Here is a 27358-nt window from a genome sequence, read left to right as displayed (position 1 = left end):
GAGGAATACTGTTGGGATTTTGTGAAGCAAAGGATCACATTTCTGTTTATCTATTCACAGTATGTTTTGGCAGATAAACAGAGAAGTTAATTCCCTAGAGAGATCAATCCGGTACTTACCCAAAGTACTTTATGCAATATGCATACCCTCAACTTTGCTTTGAAAAGCAAAGAAGAGCTGTGAATTTCCACATGAAGATGCCCTTACTTCAATTAATAACAGCACACCATCTTGGACGACAGCTCCCCAAAAAGTGAAAAGCTGCTTAGTTCTCTCACCAATAGATAACTGAGGCTGAATAATTAGGAGACTGCAAATCAGCAAGAAAAGATGCTGCACTCAGAGATCACTGCTGAAATAAACTGCGTATTTAATTTTTTAAGGTGTAAGAATTAAGATTTTTAAATAAATCGAAGCAGAGAGAATAAAAATGATTAATCGGGGAGCTTAGCTGGAGAGTATGCTATTTATTTTCATAAGCAGCTGTCTTCTGCATCAACATTTCTCAAGCACAGCTCTTGCTGGGACATGGCTGAGTGAGCCAGCTCTGAGACCCCAGCGTTCCCTCCCTGCAGAGAGCTCATTGTGGCAGCCTCGACAGCTCCATCTCCCTTATGCTGCCGGTGTGAATTCTGGATCCACAGCTATTTATCTGGGGGCAGTTTGCCAGCATCAAATGAAGATTACCATCTGAGAATTTCAGTGATGGTATGTGGCTTAATTAACAAGGATAATGATAAAAATGACATGTCTTTGTGACAGACAGTAGCAAGTGGAGATGAGTCATTGAAGCGAAGTATGTCAACCTCTATATACTCATATAGATTGAAATATTTAGATGTAACATTTGCACCCATTCTCCTTAGTCTGAGAAAACAACTTCACAGGAGGTATTTCTTAACACTAGTCCTGTGGGTGACAGGACCTTGACAAAAAGAATGGCTATGACCCACGTGTCAGGTGGATCTGGACTTCATGGGGCTCGATGGTTCCCATGATAGTGGTGGTGCCTGCATTAGGCATCTGCTGGGAAAAGAGCCCTGACATGGGACTTCAGCCAGACACACAGCCTCCACAGAGCATCTCAGCTTGAACCTGGCTCACGCACCTGGCATATGGATCATGGACCTGGATATAAACTGGGTCATCGTGCTGGGAACATAAGTGGTGGGGAAACGTTAGGTGGAAAGGGAGAGAGAGAAGCTAATGCTAGAGGCCCCTTAGTTCTGCTAGAAAATCTGTATGCAGCAGCCAACACAGAGCATTAACCTCTGCTGAAGCATCTAGAGCTTTGCTATAAAGCAGAAAACAGAACATGACTGCTTCAGATGCCTCATCTTTGATAGTATGATCAGAATGGCAAAATAAGAACAAAATTTATGAAATTACATAATTTCATTTTTATAAATATGAATAAATATTATCAGTATATTTTTATACACACTTGTACATGTGGGTTTCCAATAGCACTTCCTTTTTAAAAATATGTTTAACACCCACAAAGAGGTAACAGAACTTAACACTGAATGCAAAAGAAGTTGGAAGAAACCTCATGTAGAAGGCTATAAAACTAACACTGAGACTTCATGAGACAGCAGAAATCTCACTTGTGAACAGTATTAAAACACCAACTTTATTCAAGAATACAGAATACATTTTTGAAGCTTTCCAGTTTACAAAAGTTCAAGACAAGGCTGGGTTTCAAGATACAACCTCCCAAAAGCTCTTATGCAACATCTCCATTTCAGGTTGACAAAACCTCTCAGATCAGAGAAAAAAAAACAAAAACAAAAACAAAAGGACAAATGAAGGCCACAGTCCTGTACTGGGATACATTCCGGCAGAATCCAGCACAGTATTTAAATTCTTTCTGCAGTCCATATTTTAGTCCATGGTGCAAAATAACCTTGTGTTAATAAAAAATATTTCAGATCCAGTATGAACTGCAAGACCACCATTCATTTTACCAATTTAGTTCCAGGCATTATAGGCAAAGTAGCCTCCAATGAGCAAAAGTTAAAAACAGTACTTGCCATCTGATCACCACATAAAAAATACAGCATTAAATTCTTCCTTCATTTATACAATTTTAAATATTCATTAAAAATTAAATTCAGAATCAGCGTCCCTCTATCCTTTCCATCGTTAATAGTTTTTCTTATCTACTAAAACCATTTGTCTTTCCTAAGATGTCTAAAAAGTAAAGCACGCGAGATTAACAAGCTGCAGCATTAATTAAAATGAGAGTCATCATCTCTTTCCTCCACTCAGCTTCTAAATCTATCACAAGGGCCCTATTAGCTGTATCAAAGTGAAGTGGTGTAAATAAAACTGATTTGACTTAAAAGGAAAGGAAGAATCAATGCAGTTATTTAAAAATCGCAATGCAGTCACTGTTGTCATGTGTGTCACTGTAGACAAGAGCAGAGAAAATTCTTCACAGGCTCTCTTTTATAAGCATTACTGCCAGTTTTCTATTAGCACAATACCAGAGAAGTAAACTGTAATTTGCCTTACAAGGAAATTCAGATTATTATCAAGCAGATTCACTAATGGCCTGATTTTAAATACACAGCACTCTGGATTCAGCAGAGGTTACGCTCAAAACTCCTGAAATTTATTTCTTTTATTTTTAAATAACCCAAATCTTATTTCCAACAGGCTAATCCGCATTCCTTTGTCTACCTCAAGTAGTCATTTCTTCAAATTGTTTTGCTGGAATGAAATATATTAATACCTGCACTGTGAACTATTCCTTACAGTGCTCACTATTCAATACAGATGTGGAATCAAAATTTGGCTCTGGAAGAAAACTGATCAGTTTTACTTTTGTAAGAATAGGTCTTTGAAATAACATCCACTTGTTTATAAATATTAAGTATAAAGAAAAGCTCCTGGAAGATTAACCTCAAACTAAAATGTGAAAAGCTATTGCAAACAACAGAATGATCGATTCCAATTTTAGCGGCTACTGAAACGAAACTCTACCACCTGATATTTCATGAACATTTAACTTCAACCTTACAAGCTGCAGGATTTTCAATGAAATATTTAATTTCATCAGCACGGTTGTTGCTACCATGCTTTCCCAAAGATTCCACTGAATAATGCAGTATAACACTGTATTAACACTACTAGAAGTGACACATTATAAACAATTTCTGTGTGACACTACAGCAATTTCCAAAGAAACCAGCTAGCAAATCTGCTTTACAAACCAGAAAACTGGAGTAAGATGAAAGGCCCCCTTAAAGTTTCAACATGCCTTTTTGGAACAAGATACTAAAGTTCTGTACTCCTCAAAGTTCAGTGGTCTCCGTAAGTAACAACAAAGAGGAAGACAAGACTTGTTTCTTTTTGGATCTCTAGACAATGATATGTAACAACACCCAGGAATGTAGTTAATAGCCTCCCAAATCAACATTCAATCAGAAAGGCACAATCTCCATTTATTAAGGTGTGTTCTCAAAAACTAGAAGATTCCTATACAAAGATAAATACACCCTTAACTGGAAGGGAAAACGTCACACCATTCAGAATGTTTTTTCCTTCTTTTACTTGTAAAGTCCAAATGGATTATCTTAATGCAAAAGATACGTGAATATATACAACCTGAAAGTTTGGGGGTTTTTTTGTAGTGTGTATATATATATATGTACATATATGAGTGACTGACACAGAAGCCAGAAGAAGCCGGCTATGTCCACTCTTTTCCTACTCCTTAGTAATGCAAGGCAATGTTTTTCTGATGCCACAGGAAAACAATATTCAGTTTGCACACACCCTGGTGTCTTAGAATACACATAGTGAAATGCACTCCCCATGGAAGACTTGCATGAGGAATACATACCATGTAAGCTACACTGAACACTGGTTTAGTTTCAGAAATACAGCCTTAGGCAACTGTAAAAATATATTTACTTTAACGAAACTAAAACATAATGTTGAAGAGTTTGCAGTGAAGTCCAATAAAATGTTTTTAAAACTGGAACAGAAAAACATTAAGGCTAATTCAGATACAGCATTATGTAGCTCTCTTACAGAGGCTGAACAGAAACAGCGAAAGGCAAGAGGGACAGCAGGGTCCAGTGTTCACTGGAGACAGCCCTGCACTGACCTTTACTATTAACTCAGCTAGTTAAACCCAAGTTTAACCTACCTGCAAAATGAAATGTAACTGTCTGCTAGGTGGGGATGACAACAGTTTGCCTATGAAGTCGGATGGAGTCATTAATTAGCCACGTCCTGCTTTGTGAAGGACAGCGTAATTACATTGCTTGAGCTCCCAGCAAGGATGAAATCTGACCCAATCTTGTACATTGCTTTACAAGGACCTTGGAGCATCTCCAGCAGCACAATTCAAGACAGGCTGCCTAAGTCTGTATGAAAGGCTGCCATTCATCTGCTTCCAAAGTCAGCGTTAAAATTCTCCAGAACTCTTCACTGTATCATCTCAGTTCTGGAATGACCTGTGCTTGTATATATCCACCTGGCCCCTGCCTCTTCGTTTCCAGCTACTGCTATGGTATTTAAAAGGAGGGAAAAAAAAAAAAAAAGCAACACCACAAAAAAATCTGTACGTGTGGAAACTGAGACTGAACCCAAGTCGTTCCCCTACCTACACTCAAGCTCAAAAATTCTTGGGTTCTGAGCATAACCTTTGGGTGAAAGAAGTTTCCTTAGAAAAGTAGGGAAGAAAAAAGCAGATGATGTGGGCCGTTGGCTTCCTTCATTTCCATTAAACAGCAAAGTCTGTTTAATGACACTTCATTACATGAAAGGAGGCATGGGAAATGTGTCTGATAGACAAATATAAATAATTTTTCAAGGCAGATTTCCCTCTGGACAAAAGGAAGACACTGCATTGTTTGCTGTACACTGAGCACAAGCACAGCACTGTAGTGGCATTTAAATTCACAGCTTACCTTCCCTCTTGCCACTCTGAATATCTTTACCTCCAAGACAGTTTCCCAGGGATGATTCAACACTGCACTGAAACACACTTCACAGGAGACCATTTCAAGGGTTAAGACAAAGTGAACACAAATAATTCTGTTTTTCTGCAGAAGCTACAATTTCAACCAAATGAACACAAATAAAGGCAAACTCCATAAACCCCAATGAGAATAGAATGAGTGGAACATTGACATTTTAGAGTTCTACTGGTGCAGCAGAACTAAACCTATGCAATACACATACATACACACAGTATTAAACGTGTATCCATGCATGCACATATACACACTGCAGACAGGGCCAACAAGCCCAACACCTTTCGCTACATAACCTGCGTTCAGTTATTTTACAAATATAACAAACTAGTCATCCTCACTAAAGCTTTCTGTGATGGGTGTTTGCCTCAGGCTGATTTTGGTGCTTAAGATTTAGTTGAAACAGTATAGGGTTTTTTTCTGGTTGGGGTTTTGTTGTTGCTGCTGCTGTTGTTTGGTGTGCCTTTTTTTTTAAAGTAATGTTATTTTGCCACACTTGAAAAGAAATCTTGTGCTGGTTTGTTGAAAAGCTTCAGTGCCTCTGTACTCAGCCTTGAAGTCGGACAGATAAGCCAACCTTTGCACTGTTCCTGAGAAAGCCTGTAAAAATTTGGCCTGGATATTAGCATCTGGGGAAAAAACCCTGATTTGCTCAGAGTTGTTGCATCCTCACAAGCTTAAACTTTGAAAATTACATTCACAGTGAGAATGTTCCAGGCTATGAAGAGAAGGGTCAAGTAGGACATCTTCTGCAATTTGATCACTGCCATTGGGCACCAGACCTCCAAGCAGAGAGACTGCCTCTCACGTGCTCAGTGACCACCGGCTGGCACCAGGCAGTAAGACAAAACAGCTCACATGTCACCAAGACGGGAGGCAGTCTGAACAAAAGAGTCCTTCTGGCATAGCTTTTGTGTGCAATACCTGTATATTTTATACATGCACATATATACATTCATGTACATAAAATAGTTCAAGAAAGGCATCACATCAGTTCTTTGACACAGCACTTACGGGTTTTTTACTGGTCTGAACCAGAACTTGCTTGCAGAAATATTGTGGAGAGCTGATATGACTCTAGGTTTAGCTCTCACGGCTCTGTCTTTGATGAGCCCAAAATGCTGAATCCAAGTATTAACTCAGTGTGGATTCAAATCAAGTAATCATTCAGGCACGTGTCCCTCTGAAACCTATTAGCCACAGCCAATTAACCCATACAGAGTTGAAACAGTAAATGCCTTCCTGCCCATCTCAAACTCTGGAGCAGTTACACTTCTCTTTCAGCAGTGTGGTTGATGAGAGAATCACTTTGATCTGCTGTCCTCTCGAGAACAGTTCTGTGGCCATCCATGCTGTCATGGATGTCTCTTGTCCAACTGGTGGCTGTGCCCAGAGGGCTTCCTGCCATGGGAGTGTCTGTGCTCACCAAGCTTCCCGTCCGAGATCGGTAAGGAGGAAGGTCTGGCTGGCTAGGGGATTCTGATTCAGAACAGTAAGGCGGTGGAGGAAGGTCAAACCAAGGCGGTCTGCTGTAAGACATGCAACATAGTAAGAAGTTACTGAAAGCAGTAGTAGGTAAGAAACTACACAGTTTTTCCATTATGAAAAAAACCAAACAGTATTTCTTAGCTTTTCCATGATGACACCTATCAGGACATCTTATATAGACCTGCCTACGTTATTCAGGTTGTTCCGAAACACCCACACCACCACTGGGCACTAAGGTTCCTGGTCAAGGTGCAACATAGCTAATTATATCATACTTAACACTCTACATTCCAATATTCAAGGCTATGTGCTTCCAACAAATCGCAGCTTATCCTCAAAGACAGCTGCAAGAGGTAAGAATTTTTCCTGTATAACATTTACCCAACCTGAGAAAGCACTTTAAAAGAAATAAGGTAAGTAGTGGATTTACACCTATAGACAATGATGTGAACACAAGAAAGATCTGGGGAAACCTCCATTAAGTGACAGAGATTAATGGCTTACAGTCTACACATAAATAACGAACTGAATTCTCCACATGACAAATCACTTTTGTTGTCACGATACCATATGCAGAGCAACTGCTAAGTAGGCATAGACAAGATGAATACTGGATTGAGGAAACCTGGGTCTTTTTGGTTGTGATAGTAAACAAGATTGATAACAGGTCTTGGGAGCAATTAGCTCTGAAATTGCTGATGGTTTGTATCAGTCCAGGTGAGAACTGATTACACTCTGGACAGTTGCTCATTTAGTTGTCCTTACTAATGAAAAGATACCGCTATTATGCATGTCAACATTAAGACAAGGGAGCTGCTGCCAATGCAGCAGGGAATAGGAATGTTTATCATTCTTAGATCCCAGAGTTCCTACTAAAACATACTAACAAGGTGACAGTGAACAATCTGGATAATTAAAATTCATACCATGCCCCTTTTTGTGTACAAAGCATGTCAGTCTAGGAGTTTTGTTAGGAAAGACTGTACAGAGAGAGCTTAAAACAAAGGTTAATTACCTACAAATAAAACCAGTGCCATAACTACAAAAACATCATAACCCAAGCCACACCCACCCACAAAATTTCAAAGCACCTTCAGATATTTAAAATGAGAACAGCACTTTCCATTTCAGAGTCCTGTTCTTTTCTCCCATTGGTAAAGGGAATGTAGCAAAGAGCAGAGGGACTATACAATTTCTTTATGCAAGAACAGACCTCTCACCTTTATATACGTATCATATAAGACCATGGTAATTTTTTAAAAAATAGTATGACCTACAACCTAGCTGGGTTTTTTTTGGCAAAACTCCAACTTCAGTTTTCATGTTTTGATTCCAGGCTGGCACTACTAGACAAGTGATACATTTCTTTGCATTCTCTGCCGTCCTCAAAGCCTCTGCTACCAATGACACATGCTAAGAGAGCGTGACTTAGTTTGCCTTAAATCCTTTTAATATCAGTAGCAGTAAGGGGACCTCAGTACCATGAATTTTTCATATGCAGGAGCAGCTCAAATTTGGCCAAATTTGGCCCTGGGCATGTGACAGAATTGCAATGCTGTACTTGTTAAAAGCAGTAATAAGCATAAATGGGGAGCAGAAGTACAGATTAACAGAACTGCAACCAGTAGCGTGAAACACTGGCGAACACAGAATTAGCTCTTGTACATACCTTTGGTCGAGCACAGCCTCTGAATAGGATGGTGGAGAGTCCAGGTCCACTGGCCTGTGGTAGCCCTGGTTGGACATGTACTGGATCCCATTGTTGACATTGTAGGTGACACTGCAGTGGTGTGGGTGATCGAGGACCACCAGCCGGGACAGCAGAACAGGGTGCTGCAGTCGATGCACTGGCAGGGTCATGAGATTGTTGCGTTTCCGTTGGTGATGCAGGACTAGAGCAAGAAAGGCCACCACAAGTACGAAAATGACAGAGCTACCAATGATCGCATAGGTAATACTAGGGTAGTAAAGCAGCTGATTTTCTGAGGTCACATAATCTTGGCCGCTGCCTGCCTCTGCAAGACAAAAGGAAAAGGAAGCCTGAAACATGTTTCAATAAAAACCTGCTTTTAACCTGTGCTGTGTTTTCCATTAATGTACTGGGTGACAAAAGCAAGTTTTCCTTTCTTCTTTGGATTGTGGAAAATTAGCTTATTAAAAGCATATGCATGCAAATCAGAGATTGGTTGACTATCAAGGTCCATCCTCACCTGCAGATAAACTACGAAGGAGAGACAAGCTGAGAAAGATGAAAATACACACCTTAGTAGGAAGCATATGCACTATCATGTGCGTATCTGCCCCATCCCTACCAATCAGTCATAACTTTTTGTTTCCAAAGGTGAGACACCCAGTTCCAAGGCATAAGCACAGTACTCCAAGCTGTACCTGGCAAAGCACACTAGAATCAGAGATATAAAAGGCCTGATCTTTACTTTTAATGATACCTTGCAGTGCAGTTGAAGTTTACATACTTTATCAAAAAAAGGCAGCAACTAATCCTGTGCTCCACAGATCTAACAGTCCAAAATAAGTATGGGAGAAAATATAGATAGCTGCTTAGTAAAAGGGTGTTATTTGGATGTTTGTGATCAGAAGACCTCCTTCCGGAAAAAATTCAAAAGAAGAATGGACACTGGAACAGCAAAAACAGTGTTATAAGCCTGGTAGATGTGATACCAGTAAGAGATGTGAAAGTCCAATAAAAGCACAGAGTGCAGTGAAAGTAGTGAATGGTAAAAAGAAAACAAAACCCCCAAACCAAACAAAAAAATCAAGTTAAGATAGAACAAGATGAGGAAAAGAAAAAATATGAACTGGGCTAAGGCCATGAAAGATCGCACAAGTGAGCTTCAATTTGAGATGGAAATGATGAAGGGAATGGCTGGAAATGGTATCAGAGTGGCAGGGAGCAGGAACAGAAGCACAACCCTGAACAACAGTATTACAGGGATGACGGGAAGAGATGAGAAGACTGGATCAGAAGACGTACTTCAGACGGCATACAGTGTATGTTTTATTTGCAGGAGGCGCTGAAGAACTGGCAAAGTTACTGAGAATCATAAGAGAAGTTACAGTTGGATTTGTAATGATCAGTCATGATACAGGAGAAGAATTCCCACCCAGGCTCTGGGCCCAGAGAAGCAGAGAGGTGATGGAATGACAACTTTGGACAACATCTGAATGGACTTTGAACTGCACACAAATCTTATAAGAAAATGCAATAAAAGGCAACAAAATGCAAAGGAGGAAAGAAGCTCAGAGAGGCAAAATAGCATAAACACACTGATACAGCTCTGCTGCATCTGAGGCCAGTGCCAGCACCACAGAACTGTGTTCCCCTAATTCCATTTCAGCCCCATGGTCACAAGGTCATACAGCTGTTGAGTACTGTTTTCTTTTTTGGGGGAGAATTTCTATTTCTGTGCAGGCTGTAAGTCCTTATAGCTTCAAAAAGAAAAATTCTATTCTGATACAAGACATTCATCTATCTCAAGAAAAACAAGAGGCTAAGTAAAAAACAGATAAAACAAACCCAACCCCTTGACCTCCAAAATCCACACAATTACAAGAGTACTACACATTTAAATTTTTAATTTCCCACTGCAAAAGGCTAGACAATACATCTTAACATAAGATTTTCCTTTCTTTCACCTATCACCTAAACCTGCTTTTTGGGCACTCAGAATTGCAACGGAGCCACTTAAGACATTTCCCTAGCAACAATACCGACTGTGCCTGGCATAAGAGAAGAGCTTTCCTCAAGCACCCACTGTTCTGCATCAAGATGCTTTGGGTATTTCTCTGAATATTTGATTTTCGTAATTCACTTCCACAGTTAAACATGAAACCACATTTTCCAGCATCACTAAAAATAACTTGGGCATTGGCTAGGTAAGATAATACAGCATAAAATGGCTAATCCTTTAAATGTCTCCATTTTAAGTCATAGATATTTTAGTAAGAAGGGATGAGATGGGAAAGAAAGGCTGTACCAGAACTAAGAGAACATGATTATTGGTCCTGCTACCGAGTACCAAAACTACCACTCTTAAATAGATCTGTTTTACTGATGATGCCCCTACAACCACAGACCAGAGCTTTGCAGGCCAGCTGCAAGCCACACAGTTTTCTTGATACCTAGTGTCACACCTCAGCAAGGATCCTTACTAAATTTATTTCCCCATGCAACTGTGCTGGAGAGAAAGCAGAAATCAGTTACCAGTCAACACTAAGGTCTCTGGCTCACTCAGCAAAGTGAACAAAGTCTACATGAAGAATGTAAATCAATGTAGAAGGGAAGAAAGGAATTTAAATGTGTCAGTAATTTTAATTACAGCTCATCACATATTGCTGTAGCTTCTTTAATACACTCCCTAAATTCACCAGTTGAAAAATGAATTCTGGTCACACATAATGGACGAGGCCTAGAGTAGGGAGCATAGTGACAAGCAGACCATTTTTATGCAAACAACAAGAAGTGTATTTGCAAGGAAAGATCCATGGACGAATATGACTACCTGCAATTCTTCAGTGCAAGGAAGGTAAATATATTCATGACATCCCAGTAAAATGCCACAAGACTTTCATTCAATTTGGCGCACTGGTTCATTAGCATGAGCCTGAGAACAGGATGCCTTTGCAGGCCTGATGAGACCTCATCAGTTACCATGGGATCATTCTGCAGCAGCTTAGTCCCTTCTCTTTATAATCTCTATCTTATTAAAAGAGAAGAAAAATGACAGACTTTAATTATACACCAACTTTTTTTCAAAACTTTTAAGGTTACCCGACTGTTTAGGATAGCATCTTCCAGGTCCCGCACGAAAAGCCTCCGTAAGTCCAAACGGTTAACCATATTGTTGAAGATAAAATATTTTGCCAAAAGTCAGATGGGATCTGATGACCAGCTTTAGGACAGTCTGAAACAAAACACCTATTTTATATGGGTTTATGATCCTTTTCATACAACAACCACCCACCTATCTTGCAGAGATTCTGGGTAAATTTGCAGTTAACATGCAGTTTTGAAGCTTTGGGGTTACTGTGGCTAATGAATCATTTGTTGACCAGTAGAGCTGTTCTTTTTCAGGTTTTTAAATCTGTTGCTTGTATTCCCATTTAGTTCACTGTATCTCTGAGAACAAGAGCACTCTAAGGGCATGCCTACACGAGGGACCACAGGTCTGTGTACATCTGAACCAGAAGTACAGCTGTGAAGTTGCTGTTTTGAATAGTGCTGTCTGGTGCAGCCTTTGAACTGGCCAACTCAGCAACAGTGGTTTGGGGCACTGAATTCTAGCCTGTATGTCTAACACTGAGTTGCACTGAGGAGGACGGATATATCCTGTGAAGAGGAAAGATCTGGTTTATCTCTCAGGTGCCCTTTCATGTGCCCTGGACAGTGCTGAGTACTTTGCACAGACACACACTCTCTACCCAGAAAAAGAATCCAGCTCCCTCAACAGGCATAGTCTTTATACCTTTACAGGAGCAGAGAGAGTACACCATATCTCTGAGAGAGTTCTGCCTAAGAAGATTCAGCTATCATCCAAACAAAGTCTTCTTTCACCACCACAACAACCTTATTCTTGCCTTACGGATGGGTCTTCTGGGCCAAGACAAGAACAATGTTAAGGTCCCTTAGCAAAACATGCTCACAAGTCCAGTGGTATTTTGCTACTGCTGTGGTGTAGTTTAAACCAAGAAAGACCAGCATGAATCTAACCTTCCTTTTCTAGCAAAGTCAGTACACCCAAACCTGCAAAAGATGAAAGTAACATTACCTGAGCCTATCAGCACTGCTTGGCTTGTAACCCTAAAGAGGGCACACATCACACATCCCATTCAAGGAAAATAAATGAACTGCCCTTAATGGTCTTCCAAAAGAATGCTCTAGCAAGAAAACTGCTCTATATCACAGCTAAAACAAAATAGCACCAAGTATGAGACAGTTTTGCATACAAGAGACTTTTACATCAAGTTTTTTCTTTGTCTTACTCTCTCTATATATAATCATGATGAAATAAATAACTTCTTGGTAACTCCTTAGTAACATTCTGTTTTTTTGTAGAGCCACACAAAGAAGTGTGGAAGGGAATGATGGACACCTAGCTGAGACTGCCCAATGAACCTCTACCAATCTTGTGCATACTGCAATAGGGAGAAGGTGAGATCTAAAAACACCTGAAAAATATCAGGTGGACATGCATGGCTACTTTAGAAAGCAAAAACCACGACTCTTTAGTTCTGCTCTAGTAACTTTCAGCAAACCTTTACACATCACAGAAGTCATTGAACTGAATTTCTTGATAATTCAGTCATCTTCTCCCAGAAGAAGCAGGTGTTACATTACGCAGCTTTAAAAAGTTCTGTCTGCTCTGCTATTAAATGCAAATTCTCAAAAAAGGTGAGTGGGCAAGCTAATTTAGCTTAAATTAATGGAGTATTTATTCTTTCGTGGGTTTTTTTCCCCATTAAGAAGATCTATGTTCTCTAATCACACCACATAAACAGTTTACCAATGCTATTTATGCCTATATAAACTTTAGTATCTGGGAAATGCTGAATTCACAGATTAGAGGTTTTTGGAGTGTAAAAAGCTTTGTGAGTAATTTAGGAAAACACTGATAAAGGAAACATAATGGGGTTGTGCTCAGAGGGCTATCTTATTCACTGAACAAATTTGCTGTCTTCAAATTTTTAAAAAGATCTGAGAGTAACTGCATTAAGTCTGCCAGACACAGGGATGAAAGGCTATTATTTTATCTTTCACAATCCTATGCTCAAGCCTGACTTTTCACAGTTCATCAGAGAAAAAGCTTTTGAAATACATAATCTGAGCAGACATCTGTAGCCTTAATGAGCACGAGTCACGGTCCATCTCCAACAAAGATGCTACTGTAACAACACATTTAAATTCCAACTGGTTAAAGAGCAGAGCTGCAGCTTGGAAGGTTAAAGACAACAAAAATCAAAGACAGATGGGCAGCACCTCTGCACATTATTGACTTTTTGTGCTAGGAGTTCCTAGGGTATCCACCTAAGCCCCCAAAGGCTCTTAAATTTCTTATCTTTCATGATTTTATGTCCCACTAAAACAAGTCATGTAGATTTTGTACCCTGGACTTTCAGAATATTCTCTATTCTACTGATGTGCTTTCTAATCCAGTTACCTTTTTTCCCTACTGCCCTTCTCCAAGCTACAAACAAGATCTAGCCCAGACAGCACAGCACCTTGACTTCATGGAGTTCCATGCTCAGTTATCATTTGTTCGCCTCCCATGCTGCTTCGTATTTCTCTTAGGCAGCCAAGGCAAGGATTTGTTTTCAGCTGCATTCAAAGTGTGTTTCTGCCCTGCTTTTGATTTCCCCATTTCAGGCACAGAAGAGAGATTTGTTAATACAGGTGTTACACATTAAACAGATCTTAACTATGGGAGTTGGCCAAAGTAATACAATATGATTACATCTTTGCTTACCAGGTCCTTGGTAAATGGATTAGATTTCTAGGAAAAGCAGCAGGATGAAACCCCAAGCTCCTTCCAGGTACGTCTGTGCTAATCACAAGTGTCCCTCATACTTACGGACCAGAACCACAGCAACCAGTACAGCCCTGGAGCTAAAGAAGCTGGAGCAGAGGGTGGCTCTATTCACGGCTTTTTAAATTGGCCATCAGGTAATTTTCTCCACCTCTGCCTGGTTCCCTGCTCTGCTAACCCCACCTGAAAACTACATGATAATGTTCTTGGGCTCTCAGGACATTCTCCCAAGCTCTTCAGTACTGACAAGAACTAAATTTTCCTCAAAAGCGTTAAGCGTTTCAAATATTAATCAGCAGTCTAAATACCCCTGGGTGCTCTGTCTTTGCCTATTCTTTCAGATGACTGAAACGACATTCACAACCTTGCCTGCATAAACAGTAGGACATCTCAATATTGGGAAATTGTTACATCCATGCATATAATTTTTTTAATCATTACTGATATTAGTGTAACGCCTTGGAGCTCTAGTAATGAAGTAGGATTTCTCTGTATAATGTACTGTACCGGCTCTGAGCAAGACGATGGCCATTGTTCCAAAGAATTTAAGCCTAAGCATAAGACTTGGAACTATATATAGTTATAAGTCTATACAACCAGCCAGCAAGACACAGATAAACCTCAAGACAGCATTAGTCAGCAGAATTAGCAGCAGGCTCACCACATCTCATTCAGTGCATCGGAATGAGTGCATTACCCATGCCTTCCTCCCCAGACTTAAACCCCTCATCCTGACCATGGTTACCAGAGCAGTGCTTTCAAGTCTTTGCAGCTGCTGAAAGAGCAGCTGAGTCATCAGAGTGAAGATCAAGAGCCTCACCTCTCACATGCCCTCCTTTTTATCTTCTGCAGGGTAGGATAATTACTCCATGCACTTCACACACAAAAAAAAAAAAAAAAAGAAAAAAGAAAAAAAGAAAAGCAGCAAACTGAGCAAATAAGTAGAACTAAGAAATACTTAGCAGTAGCCATGGCAACTAAACTTCTAAAATTAACTTGGCAGCAACGTAAAAACCTGCAAAGCCAAAACCTGCCATCAAGCATGGAAACAAAAGGTCCAGGCTTGGCATGTGGATGGAAGCCAAGGAGGAAATTAAAGTGTTACTCAAATGCAATTCAGGATCACTCTGACATTGATCTAAGCAGCACTTTCTGAACACATGATAGTCCAAAAGGCTAGCGGTATAATTTGCTTAATTCACAGCCAGTACAGAAACTACACCTAAAACCAGGGCCAGAACATAAAAAAGATGAACTTTCTCCTAATAAGAACCTCTTCTCTAAATAGAGGGGCTCAGTTACTTCCGTTTGGTTCCTCTTTCTCCTCCAAAAAGTGAGGGTCACCATCAAGGAGACTGCTAAGAAGTTAGTTACTATACACTTCTTGTAACATTTTAGGACAGGAAGATGCCACCCACCAAAAGTCTGGTGCACTGAAAGCTCTAGGGGCTTCCATTACTATCATCCTCCTCCCAATCACTAAATGAAACCTGTTCTGCATGACAAAAAATTCAAATATCAGCACCACTAAAAGGCTCTTTGGTGAGCCAAGCTTATAAAATAAAGCACTAATGTGCTTCAGAGAAAGAAAAACTGTATTTTCTTCATAGCATGCTCTTGGTGCTCTTGCCAAGACCTGTGACAAATAGCAGCATCCCAGGCTCCATCCCCAGTGCGAGCACTATGACTAAGTTGGACATAACAGCCACTGATCTTGTACCACAGCCTGCTCCTTTTCCCTCTAATCTCCCAAGAGATAGTCCAGTCCCACCTTGTTCAAGTCACAAACAGTATTCCCCAGATTTTTGTGTCTCTGGTTGCCACGTAATCAATTGTGTACAATTAAGGAGTAGTATTATATAGTCATGAAAGTTAAAACAAAAGAATGAATGGAGAAGTTAACAGAACTGTGACTTTCAACCAGCAAGACCCAAGCAGACTCACAGTCTCCATCAGCTTTATCTTCACTGTTTTAACTAATGACATAATAAGTGTATGTTCTACCAAGTACCCCTGACAACACCGGCAAATTTACATGCAAGCCCACCACCCTGTCTTCTGCAAGGGTTAATTGGAATAACAGAGCTCTGAGCTAGGTAAAAGCCTGTATCAGCTACCTGCTCCCTACCAGCACAGAACCATGCTCTATCTTGATTCATTTTGAAAGGTCTCAGGCAGTTCCTAGTAAAAATGTAAGGAAAATAGATTTGTCAAAGGCCATGGGTGGCTTTGCCTTCCCTATTACAGCCTGATTGTGAGGGTTTAGAATCCAAGTCTCTGTGACATGCTTCACTAACGTTCCTTGGAATCATCTGAATATCTAGGAGGAAAAAAACAACTCAAAACAAAAAATAAACTAACTAAAATGAAAATCAGTGGATGAAATGTTTGTGGTTTTATCATCTATCAATCCTGAAACTAAATCTTGAGTGATCTATGTGCCTGTAAAAATGCATGTTATTTCAGCAGAATGTCTGGGAAAAGCTGAATGTGGGATGCTGTACAGGACAGACATATGAATTGCATTTTTTGCACTGTTTGTTTTGGACGTTGGTAAGAAAAGACACATACTATTCAGCTAGAACATGCACATTAACTTTTTTCCGAGATGCCGCATTAGTGGTACGGACAGCTGGTGCATAAGAAGGATAATAAGGCTTGAAGAGATGCGGTGCAGGGTTTATGGAGCCTGCAGAGTCAGCTATACTTGGCAAGAAATACTGTTTAAGTGTGATTTAGATATACTGTAAAGTATGTTTTTAATCAGCTTTTAAATTTAATCTAATCATTCAAGGACTGTATTTTAATAGCTCTGCTTTTTTAAAGTGTTAGTACAAAGTCCATGCCCTGTCTTACATATTACTATCATCAATCCTATTTTTTTCAAGAATCATGAAGAGGAAGAGATGCGGTCAGATACACAGTCCCATAACTTCACTCATTCAAGATAGTGTCCTAATAATTTAGAAGCCATTGGCAGGCTGTGATCTTGAGTAAAAAAAGAATCAAAACAAAAAACAGATAAGATCTGCTAAATCACCTAATACTTTTCCTAGGGTCACATTTCACATCATCCATTCATACCCACCCTATGCCTCTGCACTGACTGCTTCTAGGATGCAACAGAGGAAGCAGGCAGCAAATCCATTTCAGCAAGCACCCTGCAGACAGCCCTGGCTGCCTCTGGGAAGCAAAAGGAGACTGGAGAGGAAAGCAAGACCACAATGACAGAGTGAATTTGGGTAGATGCGCAGTTCAAACCAAGATGGAGTTCAATGCTTGGTTCCACCAGAGAACGCACCTGCATGGAGTTACTTCATGCAACGCTTTGCTTCTAAAAGTTATCCTGACTTTGCATTACAATTGTTTGACATTCAGACTAATGTTTCCTTGCAGCTACAAGCTCTGCAAACTCAGTGTAAACAGCAAGAAAGTACTTGGCCTCAGTAGCTTCACTATGTTCAGGTTACACCTTTGGGAAGGTCTTAACAAACATCATACTTGGTGGCAAACGAAACTCTAAATCTTTCCTTCAATATGATAAAAGAAATAAAGCATAAAACACAACAGCAAAGGTGACAACGATTGGTTTTGAAACTAGCTATTGCATAGCCCTGTTTGGCCTTCCTGATCACCAGACATAGACTGTCTAATGTCAGAGAAAGAGAGGGAGAAGAAAACAAATGGAAAAAAGAGAAGCAAGCAAAGGAAGGGGGGGTAGGGGGAGAAGCAAGTGAAGCAAGGAGGAATAAAGGAGAAAAGCTGTATTTGAAAGCTAGTGTACACAAATGGGACACCAACAAGCATCTGGAAGGCATTAACATCAGGAAGAAAATAAGCAGTGCTGCATTCTCTGCTAAAAACTCAATCAGAAAACGTGACACTAAAAACAGGGAGTGGGAGGGAACCATCCAAAGGCTGTGGCTGCCCATGGTTCATTAGAAAATGAGAAGCTTTTCAGCAGGGCCCAAAGGGCTCTGCACTAAATCTGATACTAATCAATAACTACCTGAATGACAAAGTAGAGAGAATACGCTTATTCAGCTTGCTGTTAGGCGACACAAGCACCCTGCAGCCTGCTAGACAAAATTAAAATTAAAAATTAGCAGAGATCAGCAGAGATAGTCAGGATCACATGGAGTCAGGTGTCAGCAGAGAACAGCATGTGAACTAGCAGTGAAAAATGCAGTCCCAACAGTGCCCAACCCTAGCAAGGTGTCTGGCTGGTGCGAGTATTTATCCAGCTCAGGACATCACACTTAAAAAAAAGCAAAGGTAAATCAAAGCTTGGTGGAGAACAGCACTTATCGTATGTCCATAAGACACTACCAAGAAAGGTTGTAAGAATCAGGGTTGTTTCAGCTGAAGAAAAGTGCAAGGAATCTTACAATTTTTTAAATACAGAAGTTTGAATTGAAAGAGGATCAAAACAATGCCTGTTCCCACTAATGTAAACTCAGTGCTTTCAAAAGCTGCAGGGAAGTGTCCCAAATGACTAACACGAGATCCCAGCTTTATTTCATACATCTCATTGATTAGAGCCGCTACCTTTGTCTGTAAGTGAACAGTAATAGCACCACTTGCCTCCACGCCTATAGCTTTCCAGTTACGCTGGCCACTCTGATTATTTCATTGTACGGACTACCATCCTTCTATGTCCTCAGGAGAGTTTCCCAAAGTTTTTTCTGCAGAATACCAAAATCCTACAAATTTTAACTAACTACAAGCCAGGTTGAATCTGAAGCCCCAAAGGCAAAGTGACACAACAGCTTATTACCAGCTTCCTAAGCCACATACGTAGCTCTGGTGTCAGATGCAGCTTGCAATGTTAAGTGGCAAAGATAACGAAGCACTGGAATAGATTGTCTCTGGCTAACAATGGTTTGGATGACTCTGGAGGTACCCTGACACCTCTGATAGTCCTGCATGTATATGCTGGCCGAAAAAAAAACCCCAAACCAAACACTCTATCCCTGCCAATCAAATAATCCAAAACACCCCATCAACTCTAAATTTGGGTTATTTCTCCAAGTGAGTTGAGAAACCTGCATTAGTTTCACCAAGCCTGTCTTCAGATAAACAGAAAAAAAGACTGAAAACACCCTCTAACAATTAGGATGGATCTCTACTTTTCAAGAATTTTATCTCACTTGTTGCATGATTCCATCCTACTGCCACGTTCAGTAGAAGTTCATACTTCATTGACAAATCTATAAATTCTACAAGTCTTAGAAGCTAACCATGCATTCATAAAGGAAGAAGGAGCTCACCTCCTCCTTTATTGTGTAGAGGAAACCTGAATAGCTTTCCTTTGTGGATGGACTCAGCACATTTCAGACAGTAAATCAAGATAGTATAGTACTTGGGACTTTATCCAGAACCTTAATTCCTCTTTTTGAAATATGCATTGTAAAAATTTTGGTCTCACTTCAGCAAATTTTCATATAAATAAATTAAGCAAAAAAAAATCTTTAATTACAGAGTGAAAAAAAATTGCTGCACTTGATGAAAGGTTGTTTATTCAGCACTGACAAATGCAGCCTAATGAATGTGAGAGTGCCAGCTTCTATTCTCGCTGAAGATGTAGTCTTGCTTTTTCTTTCCAGAGATTGTGGAAACATTTATTTTCCCTTTGACCCTGGCTAACTGAACTAGTCATACTGAATTGTGCAAAATTTGATATAAAAAGCATGCGTAAAATGCAAGAAATAAAAATGTATTTTAACTTTGTATTAAGAGGCAAGAATCATAATCATTAATCGCTATGTCAAGATAATTACTGGGTGTAAGGACAAATGAAAAGGGTTTTGGTAGCATACTTACAGTTCACATTCTGTATGGAAAGACTGGAGGCAAATAATAATGATTAGTACAGCTAAGCATAGTTTAAAAGGCACTGAATTAGCTAATGTGTCACATGAAAATGAACCTTTATTGACAGCATCTTGGTCTAATGCATAACAGTAGTAAAGAAGGTTAATAGAAAACTGGCTTATCACAAGTGAATGATGTTAAACATATTGTTGCATGATTCTACGAAACCGCATTTGAACACTGGCATCAAATAAGCTGGCCAAAATAGGAAGACAGACAGAATTAGGTTGGTGAGAATACAGCATGAGAAACAAAGATGATGAATGGGGAAACAGGGCTTAAATATCATGAGAGAAAAAAGTAGGATTTATTTAGTCTTGAGAAAAGATGTTTAAGAGGAGACATGATGGAAGTATTAATAATAGCCATGAGTTATAAAAATTAAGGCCAGTGACTCATTTTCAGATTGCTGGGCAGACCAGAACTAAAGGTGAGAAGGGTAAAAGGGAATAGATGAAGAACAAATTTAATGATACACTTCACAGAAAGAAGAGAAAATAGGTGAAATGCTGTTTGATTTTTCATGACTATATTTAAAAAAAAGCTGGGTGAATGAATAGAGTATGTGCTGGGGAATAACCACATCATGTGGGAAAAGCTTCCACAGAGCATCTTTTGTAATAGCTGAAGCATGTTTCCATACACACATATAGACCATCTGCAGCAATTTTAAAAATCATTCTTAAAACAAAAAAGGTTAAGTGTTTACCTAATCTCAAACCCAGAGAACAAAAAGAAACAAAAACATTTACTACTATTCCTTTATAGTACAGATGCAAATAATGAACTATACTATATCTTTTATAGTACTCTTCTTTCAAGTATTTACAGTCAAATCATAAAATGTTACCATAATCTAACAGGGTAGGTAAACATACTACCTACCTAAAAAGCAAGGCTTAAATTAATAAAATGATTCACCTGAAGTTGCAGAGCTAAAAACTGTCAGTCAGGATCAGAAGCGGGAGTTCTTTGCTTCCATCTGCCATACCCTGCTCTCCATACACACACTTTAATGGATTATTTACTTTTTCTTTGCTATTGTAAAGGAGGTAGCTTTATTGCTTTACTCTTAAGGTGCACTTAATTATCTTTGAACAACTTGGTACTGTCCTCCCCAGCACTCTGGTATTTTAACAAGCAATTTACAGTGTCCATACATTCAAGACTGAGATTGATTTAATATGCCTACGTGCCAGCTTCAAATCTTGACTAAACACAAATTATAAAAGAAAATTATAAAAAAGAACAAAATCACACTGGATTCTAGGCTAACTGCAACGTACCTAATATCTAGAAAATTAAAAATATTTAATAAAAGCCCAAAACAAACGACAGACACTCACTCCTCACAACTCCTTGCTGCTTTTACAAACCATTTTTCTTTAATTTTTCAGCTGATCTCTGCTTCTGTAGATAAGGACTCCACAAAAAAAAAAACCCTCTGGAAGCTAAGGGCCTGACTCTGATCTTAACATTACTGTGTACAGCAGTCAGTCTTGCCTTGGGCTACTAAAGATCAGGATGGATCCTCCACCTCATGCTCACCTGTGCAACTCTACACCTTTCTCTTTGAACATTTTAAAATATACCAATAATAAAAGGTGCAATTTGCTTTCATCAGGCTTTTTACATAAGTTTCAAGAGCTGGAAAATTGTAACATAATGGTTATCTATGACTCGTGAAAGACAGATGACCTGGGAGACCTCTAAATAGGAAAAATGGTTCCTAAAAAGTAATATTCACACTCTGGGGTATAACTACATTACCTTGGGAAATTCACAGCAGTTTTGAAGGGATTAAAACAAAGAAGAGCCTCCATAACTAAGCCAGCTGAAAGTTTAATTAAATACAATTGCTTGCTGTGCTTCCCTTCCCAAAACAGCCTCATGCATATTCATCACTGTAATTACAGCAGTAAAAAAACTCCACAACTAATTATGCCATGCTTCTCATCTTCTATATGCCTGGAATTTTTTACATAATTACTACTGAAATTAATTGTATGTTAGTTAATTCTGCACTTTGTCCTTTCAAGCTTAATTGAAAATGAGAATTTTTCAAACCAAGCCATTCTTGTAAGCATGGTGCTTTTACCATGGTGCCATACACCAAAACATTCTTTTGCTTTTAGTAATGTAGCACAGTACCAGTAACGTTGCATAGAGGAGTCTTGTAAATTTTATTGTTTAAAATGAGTGTTGCCCTAATACATATTCACTATACGCTTGTTAGTTGTACAATTTCAAAGAATATTCAACGTGCCCATTGCCACTTGGCATCTCATGCAGTACATTAGCATGCCATCCCCTGAGACAAAGCCTACTCTATCAGTGCCACAGTTACTCTAGATCAAGCTCAAACCTGGATTTTCTTTGACTGTGGTCCAAATATTGTGCCTAGTATTTCAAGGGTGACCAATGATTTCTGATGTTCAGTTCTACAATGGATTTTGAAAAAAGTAACAAACATTTGTTCCCTTGAGAGTTGAGGAAGAATCAAACAGGAAAGCCAAATTTTGACTTGGCCTAGAAAAATAATTGCCCAGGAGTACCTGCTGTGCATGGCAAACTTAAATAAACAGGTCAAAGTCTTTCAAAGTATATGCCAGCATTTAGCAGGGTCTCCTCATTTGCTAGGGTAGTCCATTTCAAATGTACACATCGTGTTTTATTGATTTGAGATATGCCTTTTATGAAGGATTCTGTACAATGTAAAATCTTGCTATCTACTAAAAAATATCCATGACACCAGATGCAAGATGCCAAAGCTCTGGATGGGGGTCCCAGCAATTTCCAGAACACAACTGGTACTTGAACAGAACCAGTAACATGTCTTAGCAAACCAGAGGACATTTCAGAGGGCCACACCACACAGCCCCATGTAAATCAATCAACTATTACGGTTATTTTCATTTAAACCCTTCTCCTTAGTACCTTATGATAACGGAAATATTAGCTTTTTCACCCCTTAAAATAATTCATTACTGTTTAAACCAAAACAACAACAAAGTCACTCACCTGTATTTCAAACACCTTTTCTAATCTAACTCCAAAACTTCAATCTTGCTGGGTTTAATCAAATTTAAGTTTTTTTCATCTCTCAAGAAATCTTGCAAATGTCTAATCAGCTAGTAGATTTTTCAGGACAAGAGAAGTCTGTGAACTTACTTCACTTGTTCCTTACTTCTCCAGTCTCTATAAGCCACTTACCTAACTCAATGGGTATTTTTTTTCTTATAATCTTTCAAGGCTTCACTACAAGAACAAAAAACAGCAAGCTGCAATAATGCAAGGCAGACAGTTTATAGGCCGACTCCCTCAGAAAGCAAGTTCTTCTCAAAGGTGTGGCTTTTGCTTAGCAACCACCGCAAGCGCAAGACACCGCTACATAAAGGAAAAAAAACAAGTTTACAAGTTCTGCAATTCTGCAAAAATTCCTGTTGCTCCAACAGGACAAAAGATCTCTCCACACTAAATTTGTCACAAAGATCAACAGCACAGACAATCCTGCCATGAAGAGAAATGTCACTGCTAACATTTCTTCCAATTAACTAGAGTGAAGACCGGTGTCCTCTAAAAGCAAAAGGCGAAGAAGAACACCTCAGATATGGTACCACATCAATAAACGAGACCTTCCAAAAGACTGGTGAGAGCAACTACATCTGGAATACGCCTAGAATGTTTCAAAACCTTATTGCAACAAAAATCAGATCCCAGACACTTAATCCCATCCCCTGTATTAGCAACTGCTTATTAAAGCATGTGATAACAGTGCCAAAGGCTTGAGCAATACAAAGCTGTACAAGAGGGCACAAGGTTAAAGCTGCCTTGGACCACATACACAGTAAGAGACAGAAAGGGACTCTCATCAAGTCAGGAGGAGTTGTACATCATAATCACCAGAGTAGCTATTATGAGGAAGGTGCAAACATAGTGGCCAAGAGGAATTCCTCATTGCAAAGCTCCTGAGTGAAAAGCCAATAGTGAGTTCCCAGGGTGGATGGGGAGTAATTAAAAAGGTAATTAAAAAGAAAAAGCATTGAAAGTCAAGAGCCCAAGAATGCCAAAAAAGCACTTTCAGTAAGTGTTGTAAAGACCTGACCAGTGATCCCTTACCAGCAAAGCAAATGAATACAGTATTTGTTCTGTCTCAGTAGTCTAAGAGCTGTTGAACCTGAGCCACATGTGTATTATTAACTGGGAAGTTTTGAACAAGCTAGACTGATACACTGTCCGAAAGCAATGATTTCTGTTTTACAGGTAATTTTCAATCCAATGAGGAAAAATTGCTACTTGTTTACCATGCCCAGTTTAAGAAGTGAAGCAAAACATAATTCAGTTGCATACTTGCATAGAGCGACTATATAGTTAAATACCTCTCATCACACAAAATTGCAAAGCTCTTTGTAAACAGGTCTAAAATTTTCTTAACCAAAGAAATTGTTTTTTCTTCATTCTGCTTATGGCTAGCAATAGCATTGCACAGATATACACACAAAAATACCATGAATAGTTTGGTGTGAAATTATTTTATTTTATTTTTTTTACGTACATTGCATCTTTCATCTGATGGAAGTCTTTTGTGCTCTTTTATTCAAAACTTGGAAAATACCTGCTAGGAACATTCCAGGCTAGTGCATACTTCCTAAGGATTTCTCCACGCATACCTACATACTATAGTAAGTAACATTTTTAAAACCGAAACAGAAAAAAGAAAAATCAGATTATGTCAGTCTTGCAAATGTTGACTGTCTTTTACCTCAACTACCCCACCATAATACTTCTGCTTTAATTAAATATCAAATCAGTCAAGTAGGCATGCAGATTTAATTAGTGCTGCGGTTTAAAAGGAGCTTGTTTCCCCTTGAAACCACTGAAGGTTAGCAGTATGACCTCAGTCTAATGGAAAATCCTCAGTCTGGCAAGACGCTGGACAGAGGAATTTGTCCCTTATGGCATAGTTTAAATGTGATTCTTAGTAATACCATGCTTGCAAAAAGTACTGGTCTAACAAGTTTAATCCAAACATACCTGAGGTCTATGGCAGCTGAACATTTGATGGAAATAAATGCACTGGACCATTACAGAGAAATGGCCCATTCAGCCTTCACTTTATCAGGTCAGTAAGAGTGGACCTGATGTCAGAAGTCCCCATACATCCTTCAGGTTTGATTGACATTTTTCTCCTCTGACTCATTATTCTCACCAAACATTTCACTCAGCCACTCTGACACAGGAGTCAGGGGTCAGGTCACTTCAAGACAAACAGTCAGGGCTCTCATAGGGGATGATGGGTGGTACGGGAAAGAAAAGAGGAAACCTAGGGAATAACTTTCAGCCAGAAATGAGCGTGGAGGTGACTGAGGAACAGAAGAGTCTTTTAGGCCATACAGCATCAGAACAAAGTGTTTCCCATCAAACCCTGAAAATTAGGGTTGTCACCTTGAGCAAAGTCTGCAGAGCTTCCTGTTCACATGAAGGGTTTTGAAAAGATCAAGAACACACCCAACATGATGATGGTAAGAAGTTCTGTTCTCTCTTGAGGTATGTCCTAAACTGACTTCTAGGCTACCTGTTGGCAATCTGAAACCCACCTCACTGATTTCTAGTTCCCTGTGAAGGAAAACCTGGGTACATCTTCATTTGTTTTCTGTACCAAGATTTTGGATGAGGAATCTCAAAAGGCTACCTGTCAGATGGAGACAGTGATTCTGGTTCTGGGCAAAACCCAAGCACTAAAAGAAATTACTTGATTAATGATACCTGAGTAGCTGAACACAGGCTAAAGCTGTTCAGTAGGAAGCAACTGCAGGCATTTGGATTTATTAAAAAACCACAAACTATTCATTGAAAAGCAACTGGCAGCTGAGAAGGTACTTCATAATAGAGTCCTCTTGCATTTAAAAATTGCACATGTTCCTGAGTACCCTTATAACCCTACTCTAATACTCTGTCTAGACAAAAAACTCATGGAACGGATAACATATGACACTTTCTACATCCTCTGTGGGAATTAACCAATAAATCAGGTTTGCAGACTCAGAGAAATTGCATCCTTTTGAAAGTGACTTGCCAAATTTCAGTAAAGGAAAAGTTTCTGCCTTGGGAGTAAAACCATGATGCTTTAAGGATTACTAGCGAGAGATCATACCCAGGAAAATAATTAAACCAGTATTGAAGTAATAGAATCTGTAGAGATGAAGGAGAAAACAACGACAATTTCTGTGCTGCACACCCTTCTTTCCAATGCTGCGTATTACACAAAGACTCCTAAGTTGACTCTCATTGTACAGAGCAAATATTACGCATGCTTTTCATTGCATGCTAATTCCATAACAGAACTGCAGCATTATGACATTTACCACAAAAGCAGCACTCTTCTATTATCCTCCTTCACTAGGATCTGATAGCAAAGGAAATCAGGTTTGTGTGATCTTACTTGGTCAAGGGAGTTCAAATCCACACTCATTTATCTCCCCAAAGTTACTGAACCTACCTAGGCAGTAGGTCACAGCCTAGCTATTTGAAAGTTCACCTGGGAAAGAGAAGGCAATTCTGACCTCTCATCCAAGGACTGCTTATGCTTTTCCATACAGTGCAATATATAAATGCATAAGCCACATTTAAGGAGGAAAATGGAATACAAAGCTGCCTCCTCCCCTGCCATTTTTGCAGCATCCTTCCTCTTTCTTCCCCTCTTACCAGCCCAAGGAATCTCAAGTTCTCTCCTGCAAAGAGAAAAAACAGAAGGAAAAGAGTGTTTCCATCCAAATAGCCTAAAGCTATACAGATAAAGGTTGTCTGTTAAGGTGTGTTGCTCTTAATCACTTTAGGATGAAGGCAGCAAGGTGTTCCATACCGTTGGACAAAGATTTATAAAGATAGTGGATGAAAGGGAAAAGCAGCTTATCCTGGGTCTTTCTGAGCTAAGTGGATGCAAATGCTACATTTTTTTGTGGAACTTAATACTGTTTGTGCATGCCAGTTTTCCACCTTGGGAGTCTGGTAAATGAACTCCTGCTGAGAGCATCCCAATCAGATAGAGGTGTGAAACCAAAGCCAAACTGCTTTGCCCTGCCCAAGTGGAAGCAGACAGAACACTTCAATTGCATTAATCTAGGTCTATTTTTTGACCAACTGCTTGCCACACCTTAATGGCATGGATCTTTCAAACACACATTCTTCTCATTCTGCTGTCTTCACCATTATGATCAGTGTAGTTCTACATTATGGGGGACAGATTAGCAACCACCTTTTTTTCTGACTTAGTCTTTGGCATAGTTTCTTTGCTGAAATTTTAAATATAATTATTCATTTGCTTATTAGTTGCTTGCTGTTTCACTGCTAACTTTAACTGCAGTTTAATGAACTGCACACCCTTATTTAATAGTCCTTTATACTGCACTGCATTTTTAATAATGAGCTGAGTGGAAAAAAAATAAAGATATTGCATTACATCAC

At 39.3% G+C, this 27358-nt stretch overlaps 1 protein-coding gene across 3 annotated transcripts in view; it reads right to left on the bottom strand.

Annotated features, from left to right (window-relative positions):
- Positions 1–1413: 1413 nt before the first annotated feature.
- Positions 1414–27358, bottom strand: part of LDLRAD3 (low density lipoprotein receptor class A domain containing 3) — a 137313-nt gene continuing 111368 nt past the window's right edge. For 2 of the 3 annotated variants that reach the window (XM_080395490.1, XM_080395492.1), the window contains exons 5-6: positions 8149–8494; positions 1414–6520 (exon numbers count right to left, since the gene is read on the bottom strand). In XM_080395490.1, the coding sequence (XP_080251616.1) occupies positions 6259–6520; positions 8149–8494 (608 nt within the window). In that variant the 3' untranslated portion in view covers positions 1414–6258. The remainder of the gene's footprint in view (positions 6521–8148; positions 8495–27358) is intronic. The other variant, XM_080395491.1, reaches the window with a different exon arrangement.

Source organism: Falco punctatus (assembly GCF_963210335.1).
Source record: "Falco punctatus genome assembly, chromosome: 7".
NCBI lineage: Eukaryota > Metazoa > Chordata > Aves > Falconiformes > Falconidae > Falco > Falco punctatus.
This window is presented reverse-complemented; position numbering and strand designations above follow the sequence as displayed.